Source organism: Hyaena hyaena, unplaced genomic scaffold (genome assembly GCF_003009895.1).
Source record: "Hyaena hyaena isolate Hyena2069 unplaced genomic scaffold, ASM300989v1 scaffold_246, whole genome shotgun sequence".
Taxonomy (NCBI): domain Eukaryota; kingdom Metazoa; phylum Chordata; class Mammalia; order Carnivora; family Hyaenidae; genus Hyaena; species Hyaena hyaena.
In genome coordinates this window covers 937,076-956,919 of record NW_024080877.1, presented here as the reverse complement: position 1 = coordinate 956,919, position 19,844 = coordinate 937,076, and the positions used below count along the sequence as shown (strand labels likewise).

The 19,844-nt window shown below is 44.9% G+C and overlaps 1 protein-coding gene across 1 annotated transcript in view; it reads left to right on the top strand.

Moving 5' to 3' along the window:
- KIF5C (kinesin family member 5C) overlaps positions 1–19,844 on the top strand; it is a 155,709-nt gene that overhangs the window by 79,914 nt on the left and 55,951 nt on the right. The window contains exons 9-11 of the mRNA XM_039244578.1: positions 1,809–1,913; positions 2,285–2,433; positions 14,241–14,389. Of these exons, the coding sequence (XP_039100509.1) occupies positions 1,809–1,913; positions 2,285–2,433; positions 14,241–14,389 (403 nt within the window). The remainder of the gene's footprint in view (positions 1–1,808; positions 1,914–2,284; positions 2,434–14,240; positions 14,390–19,844) is intronic.

Sequence of the window (19,844 nt, the reverse complement as noted above, 5' to 3'; positions counted from 1 at the left end):
AGAGGCTCCTGCTGCCACACCCTGTCTGGGGTGCTGCTCCTCTTGGGTGACATCACAGAGCCAATCCCTGTGCACCATACCATGCAGACTCTGTCACTGGTGACCTCGTGCTGACTGTCCCCATCAGGGCCAACCCTAAAGCTTGGTCTGTCTCCTGAACTGCCTAGTTGATCCCACCTACTGCACCCCACCATTGAGTTACTATCCTCCAAGTTATGGCCACTAACATCCATGTAAGTAATGGCTACTCGAAATATACTTCTGTAAGCATGTGTAAAGCTGTGAGTGTAATGTCATCTGGATGTTCCTGGAAAATTGTCTGGTTAGGAACCTAATATTTTACTGGTACAGGCTTATAACTTGAATTAAAGAGACATGCATCAGCCTGGGAATACGGAGCAGCACCGCTTAGTTCTAGGCTAACTGCCGGCAACCAGGCTGTGCTTTGCTGGTCTGGAGAAGCCTAATGCTGGCAGTTCAGTGTGGAGGCCTGTCCCCTGCACAGTGTCAGATACTGGTGGGACATTTTAACGTCATGGTCCTGCACATTGTTTCTTTTGCTCAAATCCGTTTTCCTTGGCCCTAGATGTGTCCATGTGGATGTGTCAGTGTGATCTACTAGAACAAATTCTGGGCTCTAATCCCCAACTCCCCTAAATGCATTTTTCCCTTGGGCTGGCAATTAGACATCTCTGGAGCGCAAAATTTCCCTTGTCTGCAACAGGAAGACACTTGCACCTGCTTTGCATATTTCATGAAGTGAAGATGTTCACATATGAAAGCACCTTAAACAACACTGTGTGAATGGGCTGTTATTATTTGTGACCCTTCAGCTGTATTATTTCTCTGCCAGCAGTGGTATCTACACACACAGTTCTCAGAGATAAATATGTGTCGTATTTGGAAACACCTCCCGCTAGACGCGCACTCATTCCTATCATTAGGAGTTTCTCCTTTATTCATAAAGAAAATCAGTCTCTGCACAGTGTAAAATCACTTCCCTGCTTTCCTTTCTTCAGAGAACAGCTGCTCAGCCCACACCGTTTGTCCAGTCAGCAGAGCCACGAATCGTGTTGCACTCCCTGTTTCTCTAGCATCTGAAAACTGCTCTCTACTTAGAGCAGATGCTGTTGGTATGAAATTGTCAGTGATAACACAGCAGAGGAGAAGCTGCATGCAGCCTCTGTGGCTGCAGAGGAGAAAAGACAAATCCACAATGTAACAGACATTTTCTTGACTTTGATGCCCCCAAGTATCTTCCCTTTGGGATGATCGGTCCCTTTTTCCTTGTTATGGGAGTAAGCAAGGGAGGGAACGGAGTCTGGACAGCTCCAGCCACATCTAATCCCTTGCCTGAGGTTGGAGCTCATAGTTTACATTTCCCCAATATGTCCATTCAGCATGGCTAGGATGTTTTCGCTTCGGGAGTTCCCCTGGGCTCTGTCTGGCACGGAAGCTATGGCTCAGGCTTGCCGGGCCCCGGCCCTATGACAGCACAGCGGAGCCTGGTTCCCCTGGATGGATGTCCCCCAGGGAACCATCCAGCTCCACGCCTGGAGGCCCGTCAGCCATTCTCCTAAAACCTAATTGAGAGGAAAATGACAAGAGGGGACAAATCCCTAGCCTCAGGCACAAGGGAAGGTTTGATCAGCGTGATTCTTACTTACTTTTATTTTTTTCTTATGTTCCAGGAGGATTCACATCCACCTCCCTCAACCCCCAGCCCCATGCCCTCCTGTGAATTGGAATTTTCTACTCTGTGCTTTTGCTGTCGTGTGCAGCTCACTGATTTCTCTTCTCTCTGGTAGGTCAGCAAGACTGGTGCCGAGGGAGCTGTTCTCGACGAAGCTAAAAATATCAATAAATCTTTGTCTGCTCTTGGAAACGTGATCTCTGCCTTGGCAGAAGGGACAGTAAGTGATCCCGTCCCCATCTATGAAACGAAATTATGAGAAGTCACTTTTGGGGTCTGGGTACTCTCCTTGCCACATATCCCAGAGATTTCGTTTATTTTTCTTTGGTAAAGGACAGAGGGAATCCTGGCTGTGGAAACCCTGCCTACTGGGAGATCTAGTCCATTAAAATGTATGAACAGTGCTGCTAATTTCCTATTACCAGGTCCCAGAATGGGCCCTCTAAGCTCTGGCCAAAGCCAAAGACCGGGCAACAAATTCTTATTTCACACATAGTTCTAAGCCCAGTGTCTCCAACACTAACTTGCTTGTGATTTTTCGTTGAATGGACAACGGCTGTAATAGCCAATACTTCTTCCTTTCCTAAATAGAAGACACATGTGCCCTACCGAGACAGCAAGATGACTCGGATTCTTCAGGACTCTCTGGGTGGGAACTGTAGAACCACCATCGTCATTTGCTGCTCTCCCTCTGTCTTCAATGAGGCTGAGACCAAGTCAACACTGATGTTTGGGCAAAGGTGGGTGTGGTCTCTCATTCCCATGCTCTGAGCTGGGTCTCAGGTGTTAGGAGTGAGTAGTGAAGGGCTGGTGTCAGCCCGGAAGTAGACTGAGGGGGCAAGCAGCCTATTGCTAAATGGCATCTAGCAGGTAATGCTTGTAAACTTGAGGCATCATTCATTGAGGCCAAAGAATAACTAAGTTTTAAAATTTTGGGCAGAAGTGTAGCCAGTCAGGGCTATGATATTTAAAAATGATGCTCAGACTTACTATAGATGTGATTGCTAGTAATTCAATGGGGTGTTGCTTTTGTTCTTTATGGAATAAAGTCTTACAGGTTTACAGGATTTTAAGTGTGTACAGCTCAAGATTGATACCTATCTTTAACTCCAGTGTTTGGGATCTACTGCTGAGTTGGTAGAACCAGAAATTTGGATGAATGTAGAGTAGTTGCATGAATGTAAAAGGGGGTGAAGGAAATCTTCATACTAACCCTGGGAGTAAGAAGCATGCAATGTATACTCAGGGGAGGACAAGGTGGCCGCCATCTTCCCACCTTCAAAAATGTCCAGATAGATTTCCGGGATCTCTGGGAACTAACACTCACTCAGCCCTCCCACAGCCCAGGGCCCACCTCCTTCAGCCATGGTCCCTCAGCATCAGCTCAGCATGTGGGTTCTAGTGCTCTTGTGCCCTCCAATTCTGAACAGCTGGTGAGCTTCAGACAAGTCCCTAGTTCTCTTTGAACTTTAGCTGCCTTATTTGTAAATGGATGCACAGAGTACCCACCCTGCACCCCCCTTCCTCCCAGGAGTGTGATGTGTGGTTATGCCTGAGACATAGTTCAAGACACCTGGAGAAAGGACAGATGGGGGTGGGCATTCTGCACGGGAAGTTGTTACAGCTTGTTTAAACTGCATTAAACCCCAGTCATTTCCTGAACCCACAACAGAACATAGAATTATGCAGTCATGGCACCTGTGGGATGTCTAAATAAATAATAATTACATCAAAATGTTGTAGAACTAATCTATCTTTTAAACTGGATTTGGGTCCTTTACTTCTCAAATCACTTCCTTGATTAGTCAAATACATAGGTCAGTGGATTGCAGTAGGATAGCACGTACTTTTCTCAAGGGTCACAGGATATTTAGAAACCAGTATCTGCGTATGAGAAACACAGACCTTCACAGTGACTGTCCTGCCTGTCCTGGTCTCTTCATCTTAAGCTTCAACATTTTTCTCTGAAGACATGTTTGAGCAAACCAGCACCAAATGCATTTATGGAGGAACTATCTCTATAAAAAAAAGTTTCTCACTTGCAAAGCATAAATAATCGGAGTCATTGCAAGCCAGCGCTGTCCTAGAGCATAGGTGTCTGCCTCAGGGTTGCTGTTGTGAGTGGGCATTTGCAGTTGCCTGTAGAAAGAGTCCTAGTGTAAGTCCAAACGATTATCCTCTTTCTTCTGATTTTGCTGAGGCAATCGTCAGCATCATCATTATAGCTGGCCGTTTTTTTAGGGCCAAGCATGTGCCAGGAATGTCAAATCCGCATAGCAGGTCTGTCAGGTGAGCCTGACCTCACCTGTGTACAGAGGATGACATTGAGGCTTAGATCCAAAGCTGGTAGGTGTTGTGCCTGAGTCCACACATAGCCAGCAAATGACCAGATGTGTAGGATGACATAGGATGGGGACTGTAGTGTTTGGCCCACAGCCTCTTTAAAAAAAGTTTTTTTAAATATTTATTTATTTTTGAGAGAGCATGAGCAGGTGAGGGGCAGAGAGAGAGGGAGACACAGAATCTGAAGCAGGCTCCAGGCTCCGATCTGTCAGCACAGAGCCTGAGATGGGGCTCGAACTCATAAACCACAAGATCGTGGCATGAGCCAAAGTCAGATGCCTAACTGACTGAGCCACCCAGGTGCCCCTTGACCCACAGCCTCTTATGTGCAGGCTACTTGCTTGATCAGGAACCTCAATGAGCACCGGCCTCTGTGTCAGTAACTCCATTTTGAAGCCAAGTACTGCTACTGATCCATTCCCTTCTCTTGTTTACTTCTCTCCGAGACCCTGCCCTCGTCTGTAGGGAGAAATGGTATAATGCTTCCCTCTGAGAATTGTTGGGAGGATTAATGAGTTGCTTCAGTTTTTACCTAGCACAAGGGCGGCTGGCATGTGATACGTGTTCAGTGATTGTAGATTTTCCTTTTCCTCCTCCTTCAACGGTGTTCAGTCTGGGAGAGTCACAGAATGGATGGGGGTGTCCTGAATGGAACGGAATGTATGGGACAGGATGGGGATAGAGGGGCTAGGCTGAGTGAGGTAGAGTTAGAATTAAGTTTCTGGAATGAAAGACTAAAGAAATACTGATGCTAATTTGGGACTCCAGGAAATAAAAATGAAATGTCAGTTATCTTTTCAACTGGAATAGGTTGGTCTGCCATGTTTTATGAGATTCACGTGAACACTGAGCTTCACGAGGGCAGGGACTGGGTTTATCGTCTGCGTCAGCTGTCCCAACAAGCAGCCAGCACAACTGGTGTGCAACAGAGGGTCATTAAATCAATGCTTATTGAATGAATGAACGGATGAATCAAAGGCTTATTGTGTAGGATTCCTTCGAACATTAGGGCAGGTGCTGAATTGTGACACCATGATGTCCAGAAGTTTGGTTAGGTTTAGATCTGGTTTGTTTTCCAGGCTATAATTAGAAAGGTGTGAAGTTTTGTTCCTCTTCCTCTATCCCTGAGTTAGTTAATGGATTCTTCAAGGACATCTAACTTCTCTATGGGGCCAATACCTGCTTTATTGTTAAATATATGCATTGAACCCAATTACACAGCAGACACAAGTCTGAACATCAGATTAGATGTGGTATCTGACAGTTAATGAGATTAAGCACTTTGAACTCAGGAAAGACTGCTGGGCACATCTCAGATTCAGTGTAACGAGCGTTCATTATACTCCTGTTGTGGGGTGGTCAGACCTTAGGGCTGTACAAGGTTCCTTCATTATTCCTGTGTGCTTCTTTCAAGGACATGAAGGAAGTCCATATTTGTTGCTAGACTATTTTATTGTATTGATGCCCTGAATAAAACAACAGTATGTCCTTTGAAGGAGTAGAAACGTGATAGAGTCTACAAATGCCTGAGGGCAGTCTACCAAGTCAGCACTCTTTAGGATTCTGGATTAGGTCCTGAAATTAAAAGGAAAAGCACATTATCTCTTTCTTGGTTTCAGTGGTGAATTCTGGCTCTTCTATCTGATCAGGCCTCTGCCCGTTAGTCCCCTGAGTGCCCAGCTTTGTGCTAGTCAAGAAACAGAAGCCGTTTTCTGTGTTCTGAGAGAGCTTTTAATCTATTTGAGGAACACTTGAATTTCCAGGCAGCACAGTCAAAAAGCTGGACTGTGGGAAAGCGGAACACTTCCTGCTTTTAAGGGAGAAGGTACTCAAATTAGAGCACTTCCATTGATTTTTTTTTTCTTTTAGCTTCCAGCATTTTATTTTTTAGTCTTTAATTAATCTTCCAAAGAACTTTCGTAGCACTATTTGAAAAGGATTGTTGTCAGTTTTAGAAGTATGAACTTGAATCACCCAATTATCTTGGAAGCCGATTTAATGTACCTTGGTTTGGGGCCATAAAGCCTCCAAGGGGCAGACCAGTCAGTTTGGAGAAAGCCTGAATCAGCACATCTTTGGCACTAAGACTTTTGATTGATGTAGCATGAATAATTCAAAGGCTTTATTTGAATGTTGAATGTGCAAAGAGAGTTGATAATTTAGGGAAAGTAAATTCTTCTTTTTATGCTGTGTGCTTTTTTTTTATCCACCAAATTTTTTCCAAATTTTGCCACCTCTTGCCCAGTTTTGTGACAGTCCTGAGTCGTGTGCGTGCAAAACTCCTGTCTGCAGAGCATGATAACAAATTACCTGCAAGAGTAAGAGTGAACACTTTGGGGAAGGGAGACCCTTGGCTATCCTTTTGACATAAAATGGAAATAGACTCAGAACATCCCCTGTTGGCATGTCTGTTGCTAGAACACCAATAAGGTCGGTTTTTGAAGGGAGGTATACTGTGGGTGACAGACATTTAACCAGATGCCGAATCCTTATCCAAATCAGTAATTCTTAAGTGTTTCTCTGGAGACTGGAGCTTTTAAAAAGACACAAAATCTGGAGCTTTTTAATTTTTCCTTCCCTATATCATCCCCACTCAGGAGCAAGGTAATGGCCTCACCAGGAAATGGGAAAGTGCTTTGCATCAGGCATGTTTCCAGAAGAAGGTTAGGTGTTTTATGAGGGAACTGGGACTCTGAGCACGTTAGAAGGTGTGATGATTTTATGTGTCAGCGTGGCTAGGCTGTAGTCCTCAATTATTTAACCAAACACTAATCTAGGTGTTGCCATGAAGGTATTTTGTAGATGTGGTTAACATCTACCATCAGTTGACTTTAAGTAAAGCACATTACTCTCCATAATATGGGTGAGCCTCATCAGTTGAAAGCCTTAAGAGCAAAAACAGGTTTCTCAGAGAAGAAATTCTGCCTCAAGACTGTGGCATCTGGGGCGCCTGGGTGGCTCAGTCGGTTAAGTGTCCGACTTTGGGTCAGGTCACAATCTCACGGTTCATGGGTTCGAGCCCTGCATTGGGCTCTGTGCTGACAGCTAGCTCAGAGCCTGGAGCCTGCTTTGAATTCTGTGTCTCCCTTTCTCTGACCCTCCCCTGGTCATGCTCTCTCTCTCTCTCTCTCAGAAATAAATAAAAACATTTAAAAAAAATTTAAAAAAAAGACTGTAGCATCAATCTCTGCCCAAGTTTTGATCCTGCCAGCCTGTCCTATGGCTTTCAGACTTTCTGGTGTCTGCAATCATGTGATAAATATAGAAATCTAAGGTATATCTTATACATATATACTATATATATATGTGTGTGTGTATATATATATGTATGTGTGTGTATGTATATATATGGATGGAAATATATATATGGATGTGTATATATATGTGGTTATATATGTATATATATGTATGTGTATATATATAGGTGGATATATGTACGTGTGTATTATATATATGTGTGGATATATGGACATATATATGGATATATATGGATGGATATATATAGAGATGGAGATATATACATATGGTGAATATATCTATTCATCATTTATGTACCTATATCTGTGCCATTGGTTCTGTCTCTCTGAAGAACCCTTACTGATAGGGAAGGATGCTGGGCTACCTCCTCCCACCCCACAGTAGGAGGATCTTCATCTCTCTATCACAGTGTTCACCACGCAGAGTCACACATTACAGAGGTAGTCTGTACATTGAAGGTGTGGGGTTGTTTGGAGCTCCTTGTTCAAGTGCCAATACTATCCTAAACACCTGGAGAGGGAAGGAAAATGCTGAAACCAAGAGGTGGGAACCTGCCAAGAACAAACATCTTTCTGGCTCTTCCAGAAGGGCCAAAGTAATGAGAAGAATTTCCAGTGATATGTAGCGTGTATATCATTTAGAACTGACTCTGGCCAGAAAGTACAGGTATAGGCAGTTATTGAGGTATTGGGTAGGGATGGGATTTATCATGCAGAGTGATGTGAACCAAGTAGTTCTACGACTCCCCTATTCAACAAGGGCTTGATTCAAATGCTGAATTATGAGAATGCCTGTGGAGTGTCGTCACCTGTGGGGTTAACCGACGGGGGTAGAAATGGACATGGTCAACAGTCCTAGATGCCTAAGATGTATGCTTCTGAACATGTAAACTGCAAATTCAGTGACAGAAAGACCTGGAGGTGCTAGGCAGGAAATAATAGAATGTTCAAGGACAGAGGGGCTGGGTCTTCCTTCCACTCCTCAGGGGAGTGTGTCTACAACAGTCCTTTTCTGACTGTCTCCCTTTGGGCATCTAGGCAGAGGGCATCTCTGCTCTTTGCTGTGCTTGGTCAGCTTTCTTCAAAGGTGGCCAACATTCATTAGCACTGAGATCTTTTAAAAACTGGGTCCTGTTCCCTTCCTGTGGGGAAAGGAAATATTATATCTGGGGCAAGTCTGGATCATATATTATTTAAGTAGTGTTTGACTCTCCAAAGCAAACAGAAACAAAAAAACTGCAAAACAGATACCCTGATAACTGCACTTTCAAGATTTGGCTCATTTGTGCTAAATGGGTCTTGCTTTCAGGATATATATATGAGGTTAGTTAAGGTGTGCCCCTAAGTAGCCTTTGGTTAGGATTTTGCTCAGTGTCTGCTCTGGATATAACTTGTGGAATAGGCTTTTATTTCTTTATATGGCTTGGGGGCTTCAGTTGAAAAGACCTGAGAGTCTTTGGAAATAAAGACTCAAGATACTTCTCTGCTCCTTTGTGAATGATCAGGTTACATCGGGATTAACCAAATGTTGTTATGGTAAGATTGACCTATAAAGATGATGAATGAGCAGTGTATTTAACGGCTAGAGTAAGTCTCCTGCAGATTACTGGCTTGTTTTCCTATAGCACAGAGATAAACTCCCAGAACTATAGGGCTGGGTGGTGTCACTATTGCTATATAACTTCAGCTAGGCAACATCATAAAACCTGCCTTAAGAACATTTGTTACCATCTGCAGTCCTGTTGATTTTATGTTTCCCTGTAAGCTACTTGAAATTCTCTCAGGAAACAGGCTGAAGAGTAAATGCACATGTGTATGTACTCACAAGTCCCTGACTTGTGTCTCTAACACAGTCCTTAAGTACTCACCATCCATGTTGATTCACTATATTTGAAAAGAGTCGAGACATAATGTTGTTTAGTATGATTGTAGCTCGCAAGTATGTGGAAAACCAAAATAAAAGAGCAGGGAATGTGGAAGTTGGAAGACACTTGCATGTGCTCTAAAGTGGACAGGGCAAAAAACCAGTAGACCTCTACCCAGCCCACCCTGCTGGCAATGAGCTAAACATCCACACAGGAGGAAAGGGAACTGTGGATGGCCAGATTAGATAGGATCTAATGATTGGGTGCCTCTATTCTGTAATTTTCCTAAAGTTCATGGTAAAAAGCAAAAGAGATTATCGATGTTCACTGTCTTTTGACTCTAATTCTCTTATGGGACTGGGAGACTGAGATACTCTTTATTCCATTTTGTGAGGTTGGTTTCAACATCTTAGATAGAATGTTTGTTCTATTTAAAAGAAAACTCCAGGCACTGAGATTCAGGTGATCTCTCTTAGCGACTCTAGTTTATTCCATGATCTAGAAATTCTTTTTTTTTTTTTTTTTTTTATTTCTAGGAGAGAGAGAGAGAGACAGCGTGAGCACGGGAGGGTCAGAGAGAGAGGGAGTCACAGACTGAAACAGGCTCCAGGCTCTGAGCTGGCAGTCAGCACAGAGCCCGACGCGGGGCTCGAACCCACGAACCGCGAGAGCCATGATCTAGAAATTCTTGTATCTGACTTAATTTCTTTCTATGTCACTTTATTTTTTTAACTTTTTTTTTTTTGGGGGGGTGTACTGTAACATACATACAATAAAATGCATAAACTCAGGTGTGCAGCTCAATACATTTTTACGAATATATGTACACATGGAACCATCACCCAGCATCCTAGAAGCCTTTCTATTACACCCTTCAGGTCAATACCCAGCTTTCAAGGTTGTCATCCTGATTTCTATCAAAATAGATTACTAGTGCCTATCTCTGAACTTTATATAAATAACATACACAGCCGTTTTGTGTCTGGCTTCTTTTATGTGACATCGTACCTTTGAAGTTCACTATGTCGTTAAATGTAGTAGTAGTTTCATTTTTCATAGTTATATTGTATGTCATTGTATGAATATAGTATATATTGTATCCATTCTACTGTTGATGGATATTTAGACTGTTTTCTTTGGGGGATATTATAAATGAAGTTAGTATGGCATTGTTTGCCATGTCATTGGGTAAATATTTGTCCTCATTTCTGTTGGTTGTATACCTAGGAGTGGAATTGCTAGCTCATAGGTATGAGATATTCAGTGTTAGTACAAAGAGTTTTCCAAAACTCTGGAATAATTTATACTCTGTAGTAGCACCAGAGTGTTATAGTCTCTGTACATTCTCACCAACACTTGGTATTATCAGTTAAAAATTTCTAGCCATTCTGTTGGGTGTGAGAAGAGATCTTATTATTTTATTTTACATTTCCCTGATGGCTAATGATGTTAGGTGTCCTTTTGGGAATATTTATTGACACTTCTTCTGCGAGGTGCCTTTTCAAATCTTTGCCCAGTTTTTACGCTAGTTGTCTCCTTTTTTCTTATTGGTTATAGAAGTTATTTTCGGTAAGTCTTTTACCAGGTAAACGTATTGCATATATCATCTCCCACTTTGTAGCTTATGTTTTAAGTCTTTTGATGATGAGTTTTAACGAAGAGAAGTTTTTAAATTTTAATTAAGTCAAATTTGTCATTAATTTTATGTCCTATTGAGAAATCTTTACCTACGACAAGGTCTTAATGATATTCTCGTGTTTTCTTCTAGGGGCTTTGTTTTACTTTTCACATATATGTGTATGATTTACCTGGAATAGATTTTTATGTGGAATTAGGGGAGTGAAAAAAAGTCACATGCACTCCCTTGCTCCAGCACCACATACTGAGAGGACCATCCTTTCCGATTGTGCTGTATGGGCACCTTATAAATCAGATGACTTTGTAGGCTAGTATCTGTTTCTGGATGATCCATTCTGTTTCTTTTCTAAAGTTTCTAGACTGTTCAGTCACTTTTGCTCACTGTTGATGTATAATAAGTGCTGATATCCTATTCTTTAACTTCGTTTTTCAAAATTGTCTTTGCTGTTCTTAGCTTTTTTGCATTTCTTTGTAAATTTTGGAATCAGGTTGTTGATTTCTAAACACATATACAAGCCTCCTAGAATTTTATTTGAGGATTTTTTTTAATGTTTGTTTATTTTTGAGAGACTGAGACAGAGTGTGAGGTGAGAGGGGCAGAGGGAGAGGGGAAGACACAGAATCTGAAGCAGGCTCCAGGCTCTGAGCTGTCTGCACAGAGCCTGATGCGGGGCTTGAACCCACCAACTAAGACAGCATGACCTGAGCTGAAGTCAGACACTTAACTGAGCCACCCAGGTGCCCCTATTTGAGATTATTTAAAATCTATAGAACAATTCTGGGAAAGGTTGGCATCTTTTCCCATCAATGTTGGCTGATTTCTTCATATTCTAGCCTTAGTGGATGGAAAGGCATTTGGGATGCCACTGTTGTTTGGGATGATATAGGGCAGTAGCGTGAAACAGGGTTTCCCAGCACTGTTCTGAGTTCCAAATGAGAGTTGGGATTTATATCCTCCAGATGCTCCTGTGGGTCATTTCTGTACCATCCCTGCTCCACTCTGGGCCCTGGGACAGCGACCTGTTTGGACAACTGCAGGGGCTCTCTTGCCTCTGGCAGAGAGGTTAGGTTCTGCCAATGGGAAGGAACATTGGCAGGTGATCAGAAGAGAAGAAAGTGAGGTCAGGGTATTGGTTTTTGGCTCTTTCCCTGCAGGGTCACTTTGGGTTGACATTATCCTCAGATTAAAGGCTGTTACAGATGCTAGTGGGCAGCCACCTTCATATAGATCCCTGCCTCTGTGCCCCCCCCTTCAGCCTACGGGTGGTAATGGCCCCCCACCACTAGGTTGGGGCACACATTATTCATTGTTATTTCCCAACACCCTTCTCATACCTTTGGTAAACTCTTCCTAAATCACGAAATAGAATGAACCATCTGTTTCCTGCCAGTACCTTGGTTACTATGAAAGTGGAAGAAAATACTTCTCTGGACAGCTTAAAGGAACTTTGAGAATGAGGATCAGTTACACCAGTGATAACCTTGCTGGGTCTGCTCACAACAGTGTGCTTCTGGCTAAACTTGCCTGAATATAGGTAGCATAAAGGCCTTATCCTTCTCTTTCTGGTATCACTAGAAATCATTAAGAGATTCTTTATGATTTAGAAAGTGAGACCAGTAGCGTCAAAGTGTACCCTTCAGTGCCCACAAGCATTTTAGCCATAGGTCATTTTTCACTTTTTGACTTACTGAGTTGATAATGCACGCTACAGTGTCCGTGTTTGCACAGAGAAGCTTCCATGCCGCCAGCTGAGGATGTTAGAAGGTGAGGTGAGAGTGTCAAGCTGGAACAGACTGAAAGTAGTAATAAAATTGCTGCTATTTGAAAAATTAGAGTTGAAGCACTTCTGGGGACAGCAGCCTCAAGCTACGGTGAACGAGGGAGAATTTTACTAATTCTTAAGTGGAGTCTTACACTGAAATCCTTTAACTCCTCTTTTGACAGTTGGGTTATTTAGTTGTCTGCTTTAGGAATTAATTTTTGGAATGACATCTGTAGTCCTGGTGAGGGCTGGTGAATTTCTTTCACTGAAATAGAAATCATGTCCAAAATGGCATTTCATGACAACAGTAATTAACCTGAATCACACACCAGATAATGCTGGCAAATATGACAGTACAGGAACTTGTGGGAGTTTAGAATAAGCAGTGGGGAGCAAATAAAACAGGATATCCAATTTTTAAATGAACTTTTTGCCTTCTTAAGAAGTACAGAGTAAGCAGGATTCTACCGTGGTCAATTAACTTTTCATTCATTTCTTAAATGTCTATTTATTTTTGAGAGAGAGAGAGGCAGACAGACAGAGAGCAAGTGAGCAGGGGAGGGGCCGAGACAGAGACACAGGATCTGAAGCAGGCTCCAGGCTCCGAGCTGTCAGCACAGAGCCCGACGTGGGGTTCGAACCCACGAACTGCGAAATCATGACCTGAGCCGAAGCCAGATGCTTAGCCGACTGAGCCACCCAGGTGCCCCCTGTGTGTTCATTTCTGTATGAAACCGGGTGAATCATGTCATTCTTAGTATCAGCCAGGGCTGTCCCAGCTTTGCTCTCATCTAGTTTCCCTTGAGTAACTGTCCGGACATCCAGTGTGGCATCATATCCCCCTGTCATACGTCCTAGAAATTCACTGCATCTCTTATACTAGAAATGACAAGATGGTGGCCCTTAGACATGTTTGTTTGCCTCACACATTATTTTGCAAAATTGTTTTAAACTAAGAGATGCAAATAAAATGATCAACTTCGGACTTTCCTTGAAAAGTGGAATGAACCTAGAACGGTGGGCCCTCCACTACTATGTGGTGACAGTCGCCTGTGACAGGGGCATGTGCTCAGCGGGGAGCCTTGGCTTTACCTGTCTGGCCTAAAGCAGCGAAATGACCCACCTGTCTCGAGAAACGTGTTGATGTGTATTCAACACAGCGGGGTTGGTTGTAGGGACCAAATGTAAGAGAACTGATTGCATTACTTCAGTCTGTATCGCTGATGTGAGACACTGTAAGCTCTGAGAGGCCACAGACTTTGTCTCCATCGTCTTGGTAAGCCCCAATGTTTCATAAATGTTAGGGTAGAAAGGAAACCCTTACTTAGGAAGATGGACCTGGCAGAGGTGTGCCAGATACTTAGAGGCGGCTGCTGAATGCTGGAGAAAGACTAGCGCTGTAAGTCAGGGCTGAGAACCTAGAACAGAGAGAGAGAGATGGCCCTGGGAGACAATTCAAATGAAAGTCCCTGGGATTTCGACTGGCAGGAGGTAAAGCAGAAAAGGAGATGGCGAGTATGGAGCCTTCAGCGCAGGTAGGAGGGTGATAGGTCCCAGGAGCTCTTCTGCTCCTCCAGTCCCAGCCTTCAGATGGGAAAGCATTTGAGCCTTAATTGTATTCATGATTTAGTTAATACTAATAGCTACCCTCAGAAATTTTCCCTTCTGTTTTTGCCCTCAGGGCTAAGACCATCAAGAACACGGTCTCTGTGAACCTAGAACTGACAGCAGAAGAATGGAAGAAGAAGTATGAAAAAGAGAAAGAGAAAAACAAGACTCTGAAGAATGTTATCCAGCATCTAGAGATGGAGCTAAACAGATGGAGAAATGGTAAGGAAGAATGGAGAGGAAGAAAGAGGCACGAGTGTGTTTTTCTTTTCCTACGACACGGCTGGCATCCTGGGACACTAGGGAAGGAGGGGCTGAAGGGGCAGCTTGGTCCCGCCTTGCAATAACCTATGTGAATGAGCGGCATTTCCACATTGCCTGGCATAGCTCCCCACCCATACCCATCACTCGGCTGACATGCATGCATGGTGTGGGCAAGTGACTATTTGCAAAGTTGCCTTAATCTATTTTCAATGAGATCCTCCTCTATCTTATTATTGTACTTCTCTCCGATAGCCATGTTTGAGGTTTAGCGGGCAGTGCCCGAGACTTTGTGGCTCAGACTGCTTTTGATTAAATGAAAAATGTCATTCTCTCCTGTGTGAGTTTTATAATTGATTTGAGGTTAAAAGTGCCTCTGGCAAATATTTGCATTGGGGGTGGGGGGGGGAGCGGGCCAACTGATCTTCATGCTCTGCTTCTTCAGAGCCAGAAATAGAGGGCTCTTCAAGAAGCTCTGTGCTAAAATGGAGTCTTATAGGCTTGTTTCGTGACTAGCTTTTCTTTTTCCCAAAAAACATTCTCTTTGGTTTGTTCTACTCCAAGAAAATATCTCAGAGAGCTGACATGCACTGGGTGGGTGGGTTGTGGGTGAGGCGTTGAAGAGGGGTTTCCAGATCCAAGTGCGGGCAGATTATTTCGGAAATTTTAGCATTGTGATGGAGTTAGAAAGTAGAAGTCTTTTTTAATTTTTAAAATTTTTAACTGAAATAGGCAGGTTGGTGTGTGTGTGTGGGCGGGGGCCCACAGTGGATAGTTGGAGATTCAGATTCTTTGCTGCTGTGCCCACTGTGTATGTGAGGCGCCACGGCAGACCTCGGTGTCTCTGGTGAACGTAGGAGCCCGGGGGCCGTGATGCCGGATGGGACCCGCCTGTTTGTGACTGTAACTGCACAGTTAGCAGCAGACTGTCTTGTGAATCTGTTTGCCACTGTGTTTTGCTAGGAAGGTGGGTGTCAGTGACCTACTATTGAATTGAAAAACAATTGTGAGGCAAACCAGGACCCAAGAGAGGTTCAAGGAGTGACCTAGTAGCCTAAATAACACAATTCTTTTCTTTTTGGGAGATTTTCTAGCTGCACACGTGTTTGGAAAGCTGCTAGAATTATCGAATAATTCAGCACCTGGGGCCGGTGCATGCTTCCTTGCAGTTTGGCAGGAGTAGCAGAGTGAGGAGGGACGGATGGCAAGGCAGGGAGCGGCCGTATGGAATTTTGTTCTATTTCTGGGAGCCTCTCGGGTCAGTTCTCTGCTGGGCAACTGGAACATTCAGTAAAGCCTTTTGGTCAAGAGAGGGGGAATGGCCTCGGAACACTGTGGAGTGGGCAGCTAGCCTTGTTTCCTCTCTGCTCCCTCCTGTCGCCTGTCAGGCTCTCACTGTGAAGTTCTCTGTCCCTCCACCAGCTCTGTCCTGGGGGCAGGGTGGGGGGAGGGTCTGGTGCACCACCCAGTTTGCCAAACTCCCCCTCTTGCCTGGGTACTCTTGCCTTGTTTTGGACTTTTCACTTGGCATCGTTTTGTTTGTCGTCCTCCATCCACCTTGCAGACTACCCATAAATACACTGTTTTCCATGTCCTACAGGGTGAGATCCTATATAAGCCCTTAAGTGTATAATTGGGGAAAACTCATGTACGGTTTCTGGCACAAGATAGACTTCCATAAACGTATGTTACATAAGTGTGTGTTTAATCCAGCGCTGGAGTGGAAAGGGTGAGCTGTCAGTCATGGTCTCCGCCCTTACAGAGCTTACGGTCTGATGGGGGAGGCAGACTTCAGCCACTAGCAACAAACATGTCTATGCCGCATCCCCTAAAGGAAACGTATAAGGTACTAAAAGGTTTTATAACAGGGGCCCAGTGCTTGACTTGTGAGTCATTTAGGGTTTCCCTTGGTAGGCAACCTAGGGAATAGGATCTGAGAGAAACAGAGCAGTTAGGAGCGCCAAGGTAGAAGTGGGGGTCAGGGCAGAGGGAGCCGCATTTACAGCATCCCTGAGGGACTTCTTGAAGGGGGAAACATCAGGAAGGCCAGCGTGGGGAGCTGGGGTGAGGCACTACTAGCCTGAGCTGGACGGGAGGGGTAGGCAGACCTGTCCCGTGCAGGGCTCAATAGTCTTTGTTCAGGATTTTGGTCATTATTGGGGAAGCGATGAGAAGCCCTTCCTGTATATTAAGCTGAAGATCATGTGATAAGATATGCATTTTTGAAGATCCGTTGATTGTGATGGAGAATTGAGTGGAGAGGGTGGGAGGAGGGCCAGGAACAAGGGTGGTCTTCCAGGGATAAGGCTGTAGTCATTGACTTGAGAGATGTGGAGATGGAAAGGGAGAGACATGGCTGGACAAGAGAGGTACTTAGAGAGTGAGGTTAGCAGGGCTTGGGGAGGAGCTGGCCATGGCAGAATGCCAAGTTTTCTGGCTTGCTGAGTTGGGTGGAGGGTGGAACCATTCACCTGAACAAGAAACACCAGAGAAGAACCAGATTGGAGACAAGGGAGTTGAGGAGGGGAGTTTGAGGTGCCTGTGGCACATGCAGGTGAAAATGACAAATAAAAAGTTAGGTCCAAAGGTTTAGAGCTCAGAGGCTCCGGCTGAGCTAGAGAAAGAAATGTGAGAGTTGAGCTTTAGGAAGTACTTGAAGGCACAGGTAGGGGTGAGGGCCTCTATAGAGGGCAGGGACAAGAAGAGGGAGAGAGTTTTGAGAGAGACCCCCCCCTCCAGCATTACCATGTCATCACTGAGTGAATGTGATGGAGAAGGGGGCCCTGCAGAGCCCTCCTGTTCTCCCAGGCTAACCTCTGCACATCTGCATCTTAAAGGTAATTTTTCTGAAAGCAGAAGTTTTCAAGTGTAGAGATCCAACTCAGCCATTCAATTTTCAGGCAGGAAGTGAGGCAGGTAGAGGCCTCCTGGAGCTGTCTTTTTGACCAGCAATGAGCTGAAGGACCATCTCAAGGATTAACTCTATGTCGCACGTACGACAAAAGAACCCCAGCTTTTTGTGAGGTGCCTAGGCTGGCCGTTCATTCTGCAGGCGGCCCGTGAGGTTTTGACAGGCTCGAGGACACACCCAGGGTGACTTAGTCACTGACAGAGCAGGGATCTGAATGTAGGGCAGTTGAGTGCCAAGTTCATTGTCTCTCTGTCGTCTGTGCAGCCTGCACATAGCCGTAGTGATTTGTGTTTGGACCAGAGGAGTGTGACAAATGTCATCCCAGAAAAGAAGGGACTGGAAGCTTCTCAGCAGTGTCCAGGGTACCAGGCCTAATTCCAATTCCTCCTAGTTGTGAGAGCATGGCTGGTTTGTGCCGACCAGAGAGCTGGGATTTTGAGAAGTGAAGAAGGAGAGACAAGGTGGTGCCCTCCACTAAAACCCAAGTGGCAGGAGATTCCCAACTTCTTTTTGAAATTTGACAGACACACTGGCTCTAAACTCTAGGGAGCAGCCACTTGTGGGCTGAACGAGGTAAAGCGACATTGTCCATTGTATGCATTCTCTGCTGGAAAGAGGTTTCCATCCCCGCATGGTGTGTTTGTAATTTTAAAAGTTTGGCTGCTCTACTCCAGCTGTGGGAGAGCAAGAGAGAGGGAATATAGCAGAGAAACAGTGTGCCTGTACTTCCCCTTTCTCGCTGTTCTATAGAATGAGGTAGGAATACAAAGGAGTAGGAAAGGCAAAGTAAAACGACGTCTCCATGGCAAACCACGTAGAGTGAAGTTGATGTGGTTGGCGAGGGTGGGACTGTGCCACAGGAGAGAGCATTCCCTGCCGAAGTCCTTCAGAGTTGTGAAATGTGATCCTGTTGCATGCTTACAGGCCAGCTCTCCCCCAGACTCCCTCCGGTACCGGTTTTCAGCTCCTTGTAGCTTAACGGGCTACTTTAGAATGCGAGCCTGGCAGTTCCCTCCTTGGGACATAGTAGAACGTTGGTTCTCAGAATATGGCCTGTGATTCCCAATGCATATAACTACCCCCAGACTTAATTCGTCTCTGCCATTGGCATTAAGGCAAGATGGCTCAGGGCATGCACATGCTGGCTGAAGGGGAGGCCACGCCTTGTTTTTACAGAGAAGGAAGGAGAGCCACTCCGTTCCCCACAGTGCCAGGCTCTTTGGGTTGCAAGGGACAGGAATTGACCCTGCTTAGCGTAAACAAACAGGAAAGCATTAGAAGTCTGTGGGTGACTCACAGAACCAAAGAACAGCCGAGGAACCAGTGTCACCTGGCAAAGCTGGGGCTACTCCAGAAGTCTCTGGCAATAGGGCTCTTAAGGGGCCACAGCTGGCATGATTCCCCTCTTGAGCTTTTTCCCCCTCCTTGCACTATATGGTTGAGACCCAGACGCCCTGGGAGAGAGAAGGGGGATCCTGTGGGTGGCCGTGTGCTTTGGTTGAGGAAGGCCAGGGCCCTCTGCTGTGTCCTCTGAGCAAGCCTGCCTGCACTGGAAGAAGTGACTCCTCACAAGGAAGTTGTGGTTCTGAAATGAGAATGGGTGTTGAGTGGCTGGAAAACACCTGTCCACTACAATCTGCTAGTGACATCTTGTGGGCTGAAATCGACTGACAGTCCGTCGAATCTGGAAGTTCTGTTGGCAGCTTCAGCCTCAGGACTTCTGTTCAGCCTACTTGCTGAAGCACAGAGACATGGAGTGGGCAGTTGTCGGAGGCAGGACTGTTTTTTTCCAGTTCTGTTGTTTGTTCATCACATGCGTGGAAAAGACTTGAACAACCCTATAAATGGGGATAGATTTAGAGAGTTGAATTCAGAGTGAATTATGCCTCCCAGTTCACCCTGCCCCCTTCCAGAAGATCCTTCAAGGCCCGGGGCTCTGACCCTCAGAAGGGGGACGGGCGCACAGTTCCCCGTTGCTGCCGGGTCAGTCTTTACACATGCCCTCTTTTCGGATACTTGTTTGAATCTTGCCTTTTAAAAAAAGTGGTTGCATTTTACAAGGGTGTAAGTCAGAAAAGGAAGGAGGTCCTGAAAATCCAGGTGTCGGGGGTGCAGGGAAATGACCCGACAGACAGTAGGTTACATCTGCCGTGTCTCTTGAATAATTAAATATAATATTAAATAACAGAAAGGATGTAGATTTACCCCATCTGCTGAAGTCATGCAAAGAAATTATTTCATCACCGCCTGGGAAGGCATGGAAAAACCAGCAATCTCCAGAACAGATTTGTTTTCCAAATTTAAAACCTGCCAGGCCAGCAGGCTTGGTTTCCTAACCAGCTAAATCTGTAACGTGGAGTCGGATCTGGGGCTTTGTGGGACTGCGTGGCCTCCGTAGCTGGGACACAATTTGCTTTTTTAGCAGTTGATTGTTGAAGATGCTGTCCACCCTGCCCCCCACCCTTGGACTCCTGACCGTAGCAGAAGTTTAGAGGTTAGCGTTTC